Source organism: Raphanus sativus, unplaced genomic scaffold (assembly GCF_000801105.2).
Source record: "Raphanus sativus cultivar WK10039 unplaced genomic scaffold, ASM80110v3 Scaffold1458, whole genome shotgun sequence".
NCBI lineage: Eukaryota > Viridiplantae > Streptophyta > Magnoliopsida > Brassicales > Brassicaceae > Raphanus > Raphanus sativus.
This window is the reverse complement of record NW_026616769.1, coordinates 1,389-19,181: the sequence shown is the minus strand read 5'-3', so window position 1 is coordinate 19,181 and position 17,793 is coordinate 1,389. Positions and strand designations below refer to the sequence as shown.

Below are 17,793 nucleotides of genomic sequence, written 5' to 3'. Positions count from 1 at the left end.
ATGTGGTTTGAGACATGGTCTGTTTAGTGTACACTTGCGCATATGGACGCTATATGTTGTCCATGTGTACATTAGAGGAGTGTGAAGTGTACATTAGGTCGTTATGGACATTCAAATGGACTTCGAAATAGTGTACATAAGATTCATATGAGGCATGGACATTTAATCAGAATGTACACATGGACTTCGACAATGAATCTATATACAGGGACTTCTGAAGTGAACTTCTGAATCTATATACAGGGACTTCTGAAGTGTACACGTGGACAAAAGAAGTGAACTTCTTATGTGAAGTGTACACGTAGACACAGTTTAAAGAAGTGAACTTCTTTTGGCCTTTTGGCCTTTTTTCATATACATTGACATCGACAGTGTAGATATGAATTCAATAATTGTACACATGGATGCTATTGGTGGTCATAGGGACAAAAGTGATGTGTACATGGACCTCATTAGTTTATTGAAGGTACATATGGACACCTAATAGTGTACACGTGAATAAAATAAGTGAACTTATTATGTACAGTGTATAAGTGGACACAGTTAAAAGAAGTGAACTTCTTAAGTTCAGTGTACACGTGGACACAGTTAGTGAAATATATGCATAACATTTATAGGTAATTGATGTGTATATGGACACCATTTTGGTATACAAGAACACGATCGAGACATACATGTACAACAAATCATGCATGTTTTTGGTATACAGGAACGCGATCGAGACACACATATACAACAAATCATGCATGTTTTGCATGTTTATTAATGTACACGTGGACACCAACGGTGTTGGTATGTACACCATAAATATAGACATAAACACTATCAGTGTACAAATGGACAACATATATTACTGTGAATGTACACGTTAAGTTTAATCGTGTTTACATGGGATGTACACCATAAATGTAGACATAAACTCCGAGAGCGAGCCGACGGAGGTCCATTCACCAGGGATGACCATGCAATGGTCCAACATTATAACTTGCAAAAATAATTGTAAAAAAAGAGGTTAAAGTTGGATTTGAGAAGATGACAGAAATAATAAGCAGAACAAACAATTTCTAGCCGCAATCCGTATGAGGAATATGCAGTATCTCTGAAATTTTGTTTTTTTTTTCTTTTTTTCATTCAAATGAAGGAGACAACGAAGATGAAAAGGGACTGTGAGATGTAAAAACCCAGAAAATCTGGACTGTAGGATGGTGAAATGAAAGATGTAATCGGATAGTTTAGATTTGGTAGATATAAGTCTTGTCAAAAAAAATCAGAGTGGATCTACACCGTCCAAAAAAAATAAAGATGAAGGGTGGAGAAATGTTCCCGCTAAAACAAAAGACATAGTTAGCAAATGGGGTAGTGCTTTAGGTTATGTTGTGACAGCTAGTTAAAACAAGTGGGAAGCTGTTACAAAAAACTACCTTAGTAGTGGAAAGTGCTCCATCTTGTAATTAAAAACATGAAACTGTCCTATGACGTAAATGTTTCACTTATTAATAAGTTGTTGAAAGACAAATTTTAGTTGTGTAACTTATTCGAATCAGGAACCAATCAGAAGGTAGTACGTGGCATCATAATACAAATATTGGTAGATGTCATCATATCGATAAAAAAGACCAACCAATTAGATAGTGGTCAGACATGCAAACTAGTGTCCAAATAAAGAGAAATCAATTTGCCTCGAACCCAACAATGTATCCAATCCCAAAATATTTCCTTTTACACGATATATGGAGATCCAAAACTCAGCCATCAGTCTCTTAAAGTTTGTTCTCTCTCTTTGTTCTTCCTACATCTAGTTAAGATTCAAGAGTATATTACTGTTTTCTGTAACCTAGTTTTTGAAATTTTCACTATTAGTATTACAAAAAATTATCCAAAGACAGTTTAATCTGTTTTTCTTACACAAACTTATTGAAAAAAAAAATGTTACGTCATTTTTTGTTTGTTTTTTCTTTCATAGAAGAAAATACAACTTATTGGAAAAACAAGAACTGAAATGAAAAATAAAATGACCAATAATGTCAAGAAGGTGGCTTGTAATAAGCATAAACAGCATAAAAACTCTGGACTAATGTGAGCACCAGCAGAATCACTGCAGCGAAAAATGAGAAATATGCCCAAGGGTTATTGAAGTACCTGTGTTTTAAAGTAGCCTTCAAAGCATTCCACTTACGACTATAGTAATAGTTAACCTCATCAGACAGTTTAGATAAATAACTATCTTTTGGATCGAAAAACACTTCCTGACATAGCCGGTTGAACAAATCCGCAACTTCAGCATCGCTCCCTAGCCAATGTTCAATAATACCACAGTAGTGCAAGTAGCTAACATCTTCAGAAGAATTTATTAGATTATCCATGAAAATTATGTACGATGTTATGTCCTTGGTCGAGTCAATATGGCATTGTTCGAAAGCTATAAGATTCGAAAAGAGTGATTTGGTACCTACAATTAACACAAGGAGGGTTCCATAGAAATTTTAGTTTTTATACAAAAAAAACAACAACAGCAAGTTGATCGTGAGGCTACATGACTAGGAATACCCTTTTTCTGAATCTAGATATCAAATTATTATATTGACAAAAAAAAAAGATATCACATTATTATTCTTAACAAATATTCCCTCCATTTCAATGTATATGATGTTTTAGAAATGTTTTGTTGTTTAATAATAGATATTGTTTGCACAAAATTATATAACTTTAATTTTATCAGAAACTGTTTAGCCAATTGTATTTTTATTAAATAAATTAGTTTTAAATAGATGTAACAAGTTTCAGTCGATGATGTATAAAGAAATCAATTAAATAGTAAAACATATATGTGGAATGAACTACAAACCTAAAAAGCTAGAAATAAATAAACGAAAACGTTGACTTACCGTCATGGATTAGTAGTTTGGGTATCTCTAAGCAACCGTGCTCGAACCGGATATCCCAAAACCGGTTAGTTTTCCTTGTCTTGAATTTAACACCAGCTTCTCTTAGTTCCGTCACGCAATGTACGAGTTGTTGTTGTCTCTTGTCCACCAGGTTCAAGGGGAGTGGATCCTCCTCAGACCTTGGATTCGGTGTATAACTAAACTTGAGGAGGCTTCGACGGAAAGCATCAAGACAGTGCAACTCACCATTGTCGCCAAGTAAGTCCAAGGATCTTTTCAGCCAGGTCTTGAGATTTAACGGGTCCAGTCTGGTAGAGGCCTCTCCTGTTGGCATTAGTGGATCAAAGAACTTAACGGCTACTTGTGCCACTAAACCGGTTTGGTTCGTTGTACCAAGTTCAAGTTGTAGCCCTAATAACCGGTCTAGGACGAAGAGAGGTAGTTGATTTTCCAGCATAACCATGTCACGTTGAATTGAATGCATCAATCCCCGCATGGCGAAAACAGGATCGTTGCGTGCATATCTGCTCAATCAAAATAATAATAACAATAATAACAAGTGTGCAATCGTATCATCACTAATATACTAGATACTATGACAACTGTGATAACTGTGCGATTAACATGATTTTAAAAGATAGCCAAAAATCAAAATAATAATAAAATTCAAAATTATAGATAACTGGAATCAACATTAGACAACAAGTAACAAGACAAAACCGTAAGTTTATTTAGGCTTACCCGATTGGCTGGAATCCTTCCACAGTTCCCCTGAAGAGCTCAAGAACAAAACAGCCATCAAGAACAAGCATTTCTGTAAACTCATTAACGCTTAAAGCAATTGGCCCTTGGTAGCAAGCACGAGCCCTCTCCTCAAGCTCTTTCATGGCATCAATATATATTTCAATGCCGTGACCGGTGCGTGCCATGATCATGTTAACAGCACGCCACTTGTGAAACTGCATGGGCAGAAGATGTTTGCTGCCATGATGGTACGGACCCAGCGAGACGGTTTGAGGGAAGTAGGACTTCTTGTCGTTCTCTTGCAGGTGAAGTGGAACTCTATAAATACAGAGCTTGTCCCAACTTGTTGTGGAACCGTTTCTTATTGCTTGCTCCATCTTACCTTTTACCGAAATCACCCATTCTTCCCTTTCCTGCTCTTGGTTCTGCAAGCCATGGTCTTCACCCAGTGTGTTAATACCCGGTAAACCAAGGACCGGTTGAGATTGTCGGTTTCTTGTTTGATCTCTCATGCGTAGCAAGTACCAGGTCAACAGGTATCTGTTGATGATAATTGGTTGACCATCGGTGTGAAGATTAACCAAAACCATTGTTCTTGCTAGTTGAATTCGTTTCAGGAGAGTGTGATGATAGGTCCCAAAGACTTAAGAGAACAAGAACACAAAGTTTACTCCAATTTTCTTTTCATATCTTTTCATAAGACAATAGTCTCTTAAATACAATAGAAAGTACAACTGATAACTGCCTACTAAACAAATAGGGAACGTGAAGAAGTGGGAAACAATCCCAGAATATAGGAGACACATCTCAGACCACGTCACTCTTGGTTTACTTTGGTTATGATTTATGGTTATGATCTTATCATGTGAGCGAGAGGGATAAGTCGAGAGTATAACAGTGAACTGTCAAATAAATTGCTGAAAGTAATTTAAAGCTGTGATTTGGCCATGTGTTTGCTTATTTTTCAAACTACAAATCTCGTATAAAGATTTCCTACTCGTATAATAAGACACTCATAAATGCTTGTGATTTCTAAAGTCAACGAGTGAGATTTAAACACCAAAACACTTATTAAAAATAAAGACGCTATACTCTTATAAAAAGACTTAACAAAATTTGTGTAACATGCTCAAAGGAAAAGTGCAATACATGAGAAGAAATGTGAAAATAATTAGGAAAACAATATTTGCATCGAGTACGTGGTATTTTTTTATAAGTACGCGGTATTTTCTTCCATGTTCAGAACAAATTTAGAAAGACAAACAAAGGTTATCAAAGTATTTGTTTTTCAAGTTCATCTTCCAAGCATTTGATTTTCTGAAGTAGTTCTGGCTATAACACCGAAGAACCAAGGTGTATAAATGTAACTTCAGAACTGAGATAAATAAATATCGATGATGTTGGAAACAAAACAACTTCCTGACATAGCTAATTACTAATTAGACATATTCGCAACTTCAGAATTACTCTATAGCGACTGCTCGATGATACCAACTAATATCTTCGGGAGAATCTGTTAGATTGTCCATAAAAATTAATGTAGGATGTTATGTCATTGCCGAGTCTATATGCATTGTTCGAAAGGTATGATATTCAAGAAGAGAGTTTTGGTACCGAACAGAAAACTGAGAGGTGGTGAGCTTGTAAGTCTGAGAAGTAATTGGATTCTTTTGAAAAAAAAAAAAAACAAGAAAATAAAAAAACATACATTTTCACCTACAGAAAAAGGAAAAACAAATATCTATTATTGGGGTGCAAGAAAATAATCAGAGTACCATTTATTTCGGGAGCTAGATACTAATAGATATCACTAAATGATTCCTAACCTAAACGAGTCTTTACTCTTTTATAGAAAAGAGTATATAGCCATATAGGTGTATGAATGTAAGATTTCAAAGGTCGTCCCAAAGTGGTTAGGAAATGAAGAGTTATTGTATGTATCATTTATGGAGTCTTAAATTTATATAAGTGAGTGATTGACAGTAAGTACCATTTATGATACTATCATACAAGTAGCATATGATTAAGTTGTTTTATTTACTGTCATGAAACAAATACTCATTCGTTTCATAATACTTGATGTTTTATTATAGTACACAAAGATTAAGAAAAATAAATTTCTCTAAAAATATTTTAACTAAATAATATTAAAATCAGTTAATCAATAATAAAAAAAATTATAAAATCTAATTGGTTGAAAAGTTTCCAATAAAGTTAAAGTTACCTTAAATTTTCAAAACCTCATATAATTAATTTGAAATAAAATAGTTCCTTTAAAACATCATCTATATTGAAACGGAGGGAGTACAAGTTTTATTTTGTAAAAACCTTTTTTTTGTGATGGATGCAATTTTTTTCCCGTCTTGTTTTCATTGATAACATTTGAAACATACATGGTTAAAACACTTAAGCCGGCGGAACACATAGATCTCCCCGGAAACTAAACCCAACATAGGGGACCGAAAATCCAAAACACATGGGCCTCATACAAACAACTGAAACATATCCTAGACACTAATACTCCTTCAAAGAACCTAAAAGCAAACATTCAGTCGGTAAAAGAGCAAAGACTTTAAAAGACTATGACTAGCCGGAATTCTTGAACTAAGCAAAAGAGCATGCAACGTAGCAGACTTTTTCGTGAACACAAAAGCTTTTAAAAGAGGAGAAGGAGAGAACCGAGAGAATACATAACAAACACGATGATAAAGACTAGATCCGACGACTGCGAGGCGGCAGCGGCCGGCTTTAAGGTTTCAGAGGAGAGAGTTTTTAAGGCTTCTTTTCTTTAACTTGCACGGTTTTCTCTATTTTGGTCATTTTCTTTGTCACTTGCTATGGATGTAGTTACAATTCATAATTAATTATAATTGTTTAACAAATAGTATTAATTCGTACAAAAAATAATAATTTCTTTATACATTATAAAATAAAACGAGTTGTTTTTTTTTGACAATACAATTCTGGTTTCTTCATATTACTAATCCCACCTATTAAAATAGAAGGTTATATTTTAAGTACAAGAAATTTTGCTTGATTCGCTACCACTCTTCTTATAAAACATTCACGCTTTTTTTGTTAATCAATACTTGCATTAAATTAAAAGCAGTTCCGGATTACAATGCTAACCGAGCAAGGCCTGATTTTGCCAAAAAATCAGCCTGAGAGTTTTCTAAGCGAGGGATAAAACTAAAAGAAACATTCACGCTTATGTCTTTAACCTTTTCCATGTATACTAGCCTAATAAGGTGTGCACCTGAAGAAGCCATGTCCTCTAATGTGACTCATCAAACTCTAACAGAGTAAAAGAAAGATCCAGACCACCCACACATTCAGTTTCACTTAACTTGTTCTGTTTTTAGGTCAAACATATTGAGTCTGCTAAGTTTTCGTATCAACAACTTGTTCCGCTCTCTTTACTGTATTTTGTTCAAGCAGTAAAGTTACTGTTTAAAGCACGGTTAGTTGAACCGGCGATAAAGCAAATTTTACGGTACCTTTGATTTGGACATTAGCGATTTACATGTTGTGTGATTCCTACATGTATTTTCATGTTTCAACATTTAAGCTAGACCTACTTATTGGGCCAGAAGTTCATAAAACGAATCATAAACTAAAAACAAAATCCTCCTCGGGTGCTATAATCTAAAAAGATATATTATGTCTGTTATATTTAAGGTCGTTTAGCTACATGAACCTAAAAGTATTGGCCAAAAGAACTCACTAGTATTACATATTCAGTATTCCACAAAGATTTTTCACTTGTGTAATGCCCTTATTCTATAATAAAAAGAAGAATATCCAAATTTTCTAAGTAGGTTTAATGCAATGACAACTTGTTTGTTGCTTCCTTAATTCCAGTTAACTTACATGCAGTGTTTTGAAACCTGAATCATACTCGCGGTTAAACCAGTAAACCAAGTGATCGAAGATAAATTTGGTTTGGATTTTCTAAAAAATCAATATTTAAAAACCCAATAAAACTCGCAAAAATCCACTAAATTCTGGAACCCGATTACCGGTTGAACCAATGGCTGAACCAATAAAGAACTTTTACTAACTATTTTTATAGTTTTTGACTTGGAAAAATGAAGTGAGCAATGATAAAAAGAACCAAAATTAGTTGATTTAATTTAGTGTTAGTTTATTCTTGTTATTGATAATTTTTAATGATGTTTTACTTTGGGTGTATTTTAAATCTAAAGTTCAATTTTATCATTCACATTGGATATTTAAATATTTATGCATTTTTAAATCTTGATATTTTTTTCAGATGTCAAATGAAGATAAAATATAAAAACTAAAGTTAATATTTTCTAAATATCCAACTATTATTTTATGTTTTATAAAAAATTAGAAAATACTTAAATTTAGTTTATATATATTTATTTTCATAGCTAATATATTATTATATAATAAAATTAATTTATATATTAACTCGCGATTCACTCGTAGTCGATCCGGTGACCCGGAATGTCATCCGTTCCAGTGTCCGCGTGAGGTTTAAAGACATTGTTTACATATATAATGCTATAACACAATAATAGAAGATAAACATGGTAAATCCACAAACAATTATGTTTCTCAAGCTTCGAACCTCAACAACGAAATCTTTAAACTCTTTATCACAACCATAGACGGTAGTTTTCATCTCTTCAATCTCCTTCTCAATTTCAACAATAACGTCATTCATTTCTTTTATCTTCTTCTCGTAGCTGTCCTTTATATCATCAATCTCTTCGACAACTGCTTCATCTGTCCACTTAAGCAAATGGTTTTTTTCCTTTTTTGATCCATTTGGACAACAATGGAAAAGCCTCCCTGGATTTTCATAGGTTTTTGAAGTTCTAATTAAAGAAGTTTCTCCACATCTACAACTTTTAGGCATGCCTCTCTCTCCTTCATCACCACAGTGTTTCAATTTTGAACTCATTCTTGCACAAATTTCACATCAGATTTAAATTTGAAGAAGTAAAAGTAACCATTTGCGGTGGATTTCAATTGCAAAAATAGAGCTTAGTCCATCAATCGAGCACATCACTTATAAATTTACATACCTGAAGATGAAGAGGAAAATGTGATTCTATGAGCAATCGAAAACTCCTCGCAATGCAGAAGATTCGTGAAATGAGACAAAAAGAGAATATATTTAGTTTTTGTTTCACAAAAAAACATAACAACATCGTTTTAATTGCTACGGTTTATGAACAAAGAAATAGATGACTCATAGAACATGGTCAAAGTATGTTTAAACAGGTTATAATTAGTTCGTTTCGATATAAAATTTGAATATATAAACTGTATATGGAAATGCTTTCGCATATGTAGACCGAATCGGGTACTCAGCTCCCCCTCCCCAAACTTGTCTCTAAGATTACATTATTGTTCATTATATAAAAACATAAAATACCTGGTTTGATCGATTGCTTGATTTTGTGTTGGTATGTGTGATATATAATTTTTATATAGACAACAGATCACAATTTGCAAATTATCTTATTAGATATTATTGTATTGACTTTAAATAGGGCATGCCTTCCCTTATATAATTCTGAATAGCACGCATTATGCATGCTTGAATTCTACTAATAAATTATATGAAAATTAATCAAAGGCATTAAGTGAAACAAAATTTACGAAAATGAAAATGATTAAAAATAATTAAGTGTTAAGATCATTGGTATACTTGGTATTTTGCAGTTTCAGGCAAGCCCTCTTGAATATTGGCAGACGAATGTTTTAAGAGAAACTAGAGTTTGACCTGCACGTCCGTACGGGTGTTGATTTTATTTTATTTTCTTATAAATTGATTAATGACCTTTTTAAACATATAAGTTTTTCTTCATTTTTAGGTTCTTACACATCCAAACCAAATCCACCAGAACCTTAAAACCCCGACTTGAGCTCCACCCAAAAATTTATAATATCCAAAGAGAGTTTAATTTCAAAACCCAAAAATTCGATATCTTAAAAAACCTATCATTACCTGAATGAATACGTGAATATATATGCCTAAATGATTATGTAAAGAAAAAAAAATGTTTTTCATTCACATTTGGAATTATTATGATTAACACATAAAATAAATGACGTTGAATTATTATGATAAAAACAATTAATGAAGTAGTTAAAAGTGTGAAAAAGAATGTAAAGAAGATAATATAATAATTTAAATGGGTAAGTTCTATTTTGTAATTGTATAATTAATACTTTCGAATTATTTTGTAAAGAGAAATTAATAAAGTAATTAAAATAAGTGAAAATAAGGAAATAAAATATATAATAAGTTGTAAAGTTAATTCTATTTGTAGTCATGTCATCAATTTTAGTAGTCTTCTTACATTTTCTTTGTAAGAGGGACCGTAGAGAAAATATATAACAAATCATTTCGTAAATAATGTCTAGGAGATATTTATAAAAACCATTTTGTAATCTAGGTGTAAACTGAACTAACCTGTTAAGAGTCAACTAAGTGTTCATATTCTTCAATTTTAAAAATCAATTAATGATTAATTTTAAAATTTAGTATAATATTATATTAATTGTTCGAGACTAACATTTCAGAAAAAAGTCTAGACCATTGCCACCAGAATTTGATTTAATATATTAAACTGGGCAGATACAATAATAATTTTGATGGCTTCGTGTCTTGATAAAGTTTAATTCAAATGATTATTGTATAAGATATAAAACTCTTGAATAATGTATAAAATATTAAACCTGAACGTAATGTTTTTGGTAAGTGACCTCTCCGGCATAATCTCAATCCAGTTATTATTTAAATTAATCATTAACTAGATCTTGATCCGCGCTTTGGAAGCGCGGAATATTTTACGATGAAAAATTTCACTAATAACTTAACAAATATTTTGGTAATTTTTAAAGAGTGTTTATTTGAAATATTTTTGCATTTAAATCAGTGTTTTTAAATTCAACCCAATTGTGATTATACAGGTTAGTCCGGAGATTTAACAATTCAATTTAGGTTTTAAAATATTCATATTTAAAAAATCACTAAAACCCGAGACTAACCGATTGAACCTGAACGTAATGTTTTTGGTAAGTGACCTCTCCGGCATAATCTCAATCCAGTTATTATTTAAATTAATCATTAATTGTTTGTTTTAATTACAGTGACATGAATTGTAATTATTGTGGAAAAATTAAAGTTATTTCCCATTTGTACTTCACTTGTAATAGGATAGATTACTTGGAATACACTAAGTTGGATATCATTTTTAAAAAAATACGGTCGTTCAAAAATTCATTAACATTTAGGTTTACTGTTTAGTGATTATTGTTTAGAGTTTAGTATTTAGTACATAGTTAGGTTGAATTTATAGTCTTTTAATTTATAAATAATTCTTAAATATTTATAAAGAATTTATGAGGGTTAATTTGTTTTTTTTTCATTATAAAATTAAGATATTTATAATAATGGTTATCATTTAAAGGTTAATTTGAAAATTAGTATCAAATTTGAGGTAAAGTTATAATTTCCCATGTTTTAACTGTCAAGCTTGGTAAGATAAACAATTAAGTTTTTCATTCTTTGTTGAATGTATTGATGTAAAATTAAAAGTTCCTATTTGATATTTATATGGACTACTCTGAACTAATTGACCATTTGATATTTTATGATTAAAAGTTGTAATTTGTTGCATACTTTTTTCTTGTATAAATTGTCTTCTTTTAGCAGTTACAAAAAGAATTGTCTTCTTTTAGAGATGCATGCATGTTTTAATGTTAAAAGATATATGCATATTTTGATGTTAAAAGATGTATTTGGATTCAAATTGTTTGTCCAACCAATCAAATACTCCGAAACCCTCAAACTGGTAATCCAATAAGTTAGCCAAGGTATATATATTTCGTTTCCTAAAATTCTGTATACTAACTTTCTATTACATAATCAGCAAACCGTTTAGCCTGATTTTTTTTCAACAGATCTCCAGAAAGTAATTCACTTAGGGCCATGGGATACATAACAAAACTTAATAATAGAAAAGAGACTTATATAAAACTAAGCTATACTTCGTATAATCCTTCACCAATGGAGAGTTCTCCGATATAAACGGTTCTAATGTTTGAATTAACTATATATAGAACGCACGTACAACTACTATCCATAAATTCCAGACATGCACCATCGTCTCCAATCTTTCTTCTTCTTCTTTTAGACGTTTTCGTACGTAGCCAGAGAAGCCTTAATCTTTTCTTCTTCAATTCTTCAAATGCATCACAAGGCTTCAAGCAGAGACACCAGCCAGAACTTTCCAAAACTCAAGAGCGTAGATACTGATCCAGATCCTGACATATACGACATAACATACGTCGATGTTTCTCCCTCTATCGGCTCAACTTCTCCCTTATCCAAATCCCCATGGATCGCACACGTCGATCCCACCGACCTGGAACCTCCCCACTCGGGGATAAAGTCCACAGCCTCCCACACGAGAGAACCCAAAAACTACTCACCCAACATCCTCATGGGCTCTCTCTTCCGCGAAGAAGGCCACATCTATTCTCTAGCCACCTCCGGCGACCTACTCTACACGGGATCGGACTCCAAGAACATTAGGGTTTGGAAAAACCAAACCGAGTTCTCGAGCTTCAAATCCAACAGCGGTTTGGTCAAAGCCATTGTCCTAGCCGGAGACAAGATCTTCACGGGGCATCAAGACGGGAAGATCCGCGTGTGGAAAGTCTCGTCTAAAGACTCAAACATCTTCCGTCGCATAGGCACCATGCCGGTGTTTCGAGACTACCTAAGAAACTCCATCACGCCTTCTTCCTATTTCAGTTTCATGAGAAAGAACCCGACCAGCACCAGCGCTCAGGGGTTCCGACACGTGGACGCCATCTCGTGCCTCACGCTGAGCGAAGACAAGAAGCTTTTGTATTCCGGGTCGTGGGACCAGACGTTCAAAGTGTGGAGGATCTCGGACCTGAGGTGCCTCGAGTCGGTGAAGGCCCACGACGACGCCGTGAACGCCGTCGTTTCGGGTTTCGACGGTTTGGTTTTCTCCGGTTCGGCGGACGGTACGGTCAAAGTGTGGAGGAGAGAGGACCAGGCGAAGGAGACGAAGCATTTCTTCTCCGAGACGTTGCTGAAGCAAGACTGCGCCGTCACGGCGATCGCGGTTGATCAGAGCGCGACGTTGGTTTACTGCGGTTCGTCTGACGGAACCGTTAACTTCTGGGAGAGGGATAACAACATGAAAAACGGCGGCGTTTTGAAGGGGCACAAGCTCGCGGTGCTCTGCCTCGTGGCAGCGGGGAGCTTGTTGTTCAGTGGCTCGGCTGATCTTGGGATCCGCGTTTGGAGGAGACCGGAACGTGGTGACGGGAGAGGTGGAGACGGAGGAGGAGGAGGAGGAGAGCACGTGTGTATTGCGTTGTTGAAGGGACATGCGGGTCCGGTGAAGTGTATGGCAGTGGAGAGAGATCAAGAATCGTCTTCAGGTGAGAAAAGGTGGATCGTGTACAGTGGGAGTTTAGATAGGTCGGTGAAGATGTGGCGTGTGTCGGAGAGTTCGCCGCCGATTGAATACCAGTCATCGGATCCGTTTGATGGTCCGACTGAATTAACGGTGGCTCCTAGCTTCTCGGGTAAAGGGAGAGAATGAACAACCCCTCAAAAAATAGTTTTGTTTCGTTTTGTATGTGTAACCCCATATACTTTTTTTTCTTTTTAATATGTTAAAATATGTTCGTTAATTATTTCACTTTAACGTGGTTTAAAAAATTTCATTAAATTTCGTTAATTATCTGAATATCATCTCATCTAGTTGATCGAGTGTTTGGCATAAATCATAAAGCTAAGGGATAATATAAGTTTTCATAAGACTTTCTTTCGGACAGCATTATCAATGGTTTCTCACCATCAGTATCTCAGGATTTATGATACAAAAGAAAGTAAATGAGTGTTTCAAATGTTTAGATACCCAGTTAAAAGTATTTCAAAATATCACAAAATGAGATATTTTTGACGGATATATAAATATTTTAGATATTTATTTACTTTATTTTGTGTCGTGACTCGTGAGATACTAATGACGAGGAACCATTGATAATACTGTTCTTAAAGATTTTTTGAGTTTTAAAATTTCTGGATTCATTCTCATAGACAAAATTTCAGATATTATTGAAGTATGAATTGGTTTGATTAATAAAGATTATGGTTCATATTTAAATTATAACTCATTCCAAAATTCATTTTGTAATCATGTTTATTTTGGATTCAGGTTATTACTTCAGATTCTGATACTTTTAGATAGTATATAAAATAAAATATTAAAATGAGTTTGTAAAATGCTTATTTTCAGAAATTATATTAAAATAAACCATAGAATTGAGTATTTAAAATATTTAAATATTTACTTCACTTACTATTTCAGATCTTTATTTTAGGGTTCTCATTGGAATTTTTGAAATACCTATTCAAATTCGGGTAATAACATTACATTTTTACCACCTTCATAGTCTGTTTGAATATTTTGTGTAGTTCAAATTGTGTATAGGTTCAAATTTCTCGGTTTCGATTCAAAACTTATATATGTGTTTAGTTTTTTTAGTCAGACCTACCCATTCTTAGTGAAAGATCAATACTGAAATAAACATTCATATGAATATATTCAAATAACATTTTCTATCAGAAAAACATGAAAATTTTAGTCCAAGAAAAGTTATGATGCAGCATACGAATAGATTAAACAGTCGAGCAAAAATTTAAACATCACGAAAAATCTGTTTTGGATCAATCAACGAATTTTATAATTTCTTAGAAATCAATCTTTTGTTAGATGAATTTAACAAATTTACTCATAGAATGAACCAAATCGGTATTCTAAGAGCATCATTATCCCAAAGACACATTTAGGGTCTCTTAATCTTTTTTAATACTTTTAAGTAAAAAATATGAGTTAAGAGATAACATTAAGAGACCCGAACATTTTTGTGCTCCATTGGGAGTCTCTTATTTAGGTTTTTTTTTTTAAAAAAAAAACAATGTGAACTTTTCATTCTAACTACCTCACAAAGTTTTGGATTCTTAAACAAATCACTAATAATGCCACACCATGTTGTAGATAGGGATTACTTATCAATGGGAACATTAAAGAGTAAACAAATCACTAATCATGCCACACGATGTTGTAGATTTTACCAAATCATGCTGGACCCATTGTGGACAGATAGCCACGAGGAGGTCTTTTGATGGTGATGCAATGTTGGAATCTGGTGTGTACCTAAGAGCAAGACATAGCCCAGGAATATATTAGGAAAGGTCCAACTTTGAACCCCCCAACGAACACAAAACTTGCATAATCTATGGATTGGTGAGCAAACACATAGCTACTGCAACTAAATTGGAACTCTACATCATCTAAATTTTGAAACTTTCAATAGCTAAACATCAATTTTTTCAAAAACAGAGCTTTAAGGTGTTAGTAATAGCATGTAAAGGTCCAGACTTTGAACGCCCAACGAACACAAACTTGCACACTCTATGAATTGATGGAACTCTAATCATTTAAATTTCAAGACCTTTAAGGGTTGTTGATTAACTAATCAATAGCTAACACCAATTATAAGGTCATAGAGCAAACGAGACTTTGAATACCAAAGAACACAAATTTGCACATTTTATAGATTGGTGAGCAAACACATAGCTACTGCAACTAAAATAGATCTTTAAATCATTTAAAGTTCAAAACTTTCAATTGGCTAAACACCAGTTCTTTCAAAAACAGAGCTTTAAGATGTTCAAAGCGCCTCCATAGAAGACTTACTCAGACTCGGTTTGTGGAGCAGTAAGGGAAGCTTGAGCTTTGGAGATGAATTGGTGGAGGCTTGGGCCATCGAACTTACAGGAACCGGCAGTTTGAGAAATAGAGAAGCTTCTGGAAAGATCTAATGCAAACCCTTTCTTCCTCTTGATTGAATTCTGCGAGGGAGAAGAGCAGAGAAATCGGTGACGGTTTCATTAACAGGGCTGGTGAATCGTGTCGAGTATTGGAGATCATTCCCTCTGAAACAACGTTTTCACCCAAAACAAAGGGAAGAGATCGATGAGGAGTCGAGAGAGTCGAGAGAGATGTGGAGAGAAGAAACCGAAACACACACGCTCCTCTCTCCTCTCTTTTGTCTACACGTGTCCCCAAATACGGTCTCTTATAAACCGAAAATAAGTGACGTCTTCAGGGTTTATTATTCTTTTTGATTTATTTTAAATGCTTAATTATCCTAAATACCCTACTAAATACCTCCAATAAAGATGCTCTAAGTTAACTTTATAAGATGTTTTGAATATTCTGAGGATATAGATTCATTAAAGTTCCGACAAGAAAAAACTTCACTAAAGTTGTAGAGTAATACTATAATAGAATGTTTGAATTCTATAATTGTTTAGCCATGAACACCGAAGTCGTTGTAGTATAGTGGTAAGTATTCCCGCCTGTCACGCGGGTGACCCGGGTTCGATCCCCGGCAACGGCGAATTTTTTTTCGACAATTCATTTTTGTTTTCATTTAATAGTGTTTGATATCCTTCAATCTGACCGGTCGAGTTAGAAAAACTGGTCCAAGTGATTAGTCAGCCCAATTATAATAAGCCCAGCTACTGATCTATAAAACCAATATAAAATCGAGATGTAATAGAGCTAAAGACTCTTTAGTCCTAATGTTTATTTTAATGCTGTTTTGTTGTTTATAGGAGAAAAGATAGGGCAACCAAATTATGCACAGTTCCATATTTGACTGTGTTCACAAATTTGCAATAGATTGTTGTATATATATTCAAAGTTCAAAATTAACATTGTAAAGGCAAACCGAATAGGAGTAGACATATAATCGATTACTCTAGCAATTTGATAAGCTTTTTGATGAAGATAAGCCAAATATTATACATCAGGAAAAACCATATATTTTGTTGGCTCAAACGATTTTCTCAACAACTATCTAGTTCGTTTTGTTGTGGCTCAAGCAAGATTAACACAAACTCCTAAAACTTTTGTTGAGGATGTGATTAACCATCTCCGTGACCAACTCAAGGTATGCTAGAAAGATTAAGACTTTTTAAAATTGTTGATGTTAGTTATTTTTTGGGACGGAAATTTATAGAGATTATATGCAATGAATGCTCGTAAATTTTGTGGTGGGGAATGTAGCTCCGACATACCAAAAATCTACCAAGCAGCTGAAGGATAAGCAATGTGTTGATTTGACAAACAATCTAGCTCAGTACAATGCTCGTCTTAAAGATCTCTTGCTGGTGGAACTGAAAGATATAGTTAAAAGACGCACACTTCGTTTATGCCAACGTCTATGATCTCTAGACATGGAAATATGGGCTCATTCATCGACCTTCTAAAACATCCAGCATAACACTTGACTATTGGGCTCATTCATTTACAAAAACGGAAATATATATAATATAATTCTTTGCAACTTCACATTACCATCATTCATCATACTAGTTTTAGGATTTCCTATCAGAATTCTACTAATATTTAACAAATTAGAAAATGTGATTTTATCAGTTTTATTGATTCTTGGAAATAGATAAATAGGGTTTAGGACGGCGAGTGATGGGTTGCTGTGTGACGGGAGGGAAATTACCATGTGGACCAACCTAGAGCCTCTGTACGGACCGGTCAAAGCATGTATTTTGGGACACGTACCATCTCCGCTAAGCTGCTAATCTACTCATTGCTGACAAATTCGTTACTCCTTTTTAATCTTCTTCACCTTCGTGACCCTTTTTGTATATTTCCTTGTTGAAAATTGTAATTTCAATTCATTTTCTTTTGTTATCTATGGTTATAAATTACTGCTGAATACATAATGTTTGTTTTTTGTATGAACAAAAGAACATAATATTGTTTCTACTAGAAGAATGAATCGACATTGAGCAACTCATGTTTATTGACGAAAGAAAGAACAAATAAATTTTGAAAAGCAAAAGGAAAAATTCAGTTGTATGTTGTTATAATACTATTTGGGCAACTGAAGTAAGAAAAAGATTGGACCGTTGGGCTCAAACGATCGCAGATAAACATGCCGTGATCAAGGAAAAGACGAAACTGGAGCCTCTTTGATGCACATTCAAAAGACAAAAACGCCCTCATATGAGAGGTTGTTGAGAAACGGAATATAAGAGAAC

General features: G+C 33.9%; 2 protein-coding genes, 1 non-coding gene and 1 pseudogene across 3 annotated transcripts; 3 read left to right on the top strand and 1 right to left on the bottom strand.

Annotated features, from left to right (window-relative positions):
- Positions 1-1,896: 1,896 nt before the first annotated feature.
- On the bottom strand, positions 1,897-4,573 carry LOC130504258 (UPF0481 protein At3g47200-like). The gene is made up of 3 exons (XM_056998857.1): positions 3,627-4,573; positions 2,886-3,409; positions 1,897-2,449 (listed from the first exon to the last, which is right to left on the bottom strand). The coding sequence occupies exons 1-3, from the start codon at positions 4,217-4,219 to the stop codon at positions 2,025-2,027; spliced, it is 1,542 nt and encodes a 513-aa protein (XP_056854837.1). The 5' UTR covers positions 4,220-4,573; the 3' UTR covers positions 1,897-2,024.
- Positions 4,574-11,668: 7,095 nt separating this feature from the next.
- On the top strand, positions 11,669-14,877 carry LOC108853222 (protein JINGUBANG-like). Its single transcript, XM_018626665.2, has one exon. The coding sequence runs from the start codon at positions 11,864-11,866 to the stop codon at positions 13,256-13,258; it is 1,395 nt and encodes a 464-aa protein (XP_018482167.1). The 5' UTR covers positions 11,669-11,863; the 3' UTR covers positions 13,259-14,877.
- Positions 14,878-16,055: 1,178 nt separating this feature from the next.
- TRNAD-GUC (transfer RNA aspartic acid (anticodon GUC)) lies at positions 16,056-16,127 on the top strand. Its single transcript has one exon. It is a non-coding gene; the product is annotated as a tRNA-Asp (tRNA).
- A 196-nt stretch (positions 16,128-16,323) lies between these two features.
- Positions 16,324-17,411, top strand: LOC130504259 (GDSL esterase/lipase At3g50400-like; annotated as a pseudogene).
- The last annotated feature ends 382 nt before the right edge of the window (positions 17,412-17,793 follow it).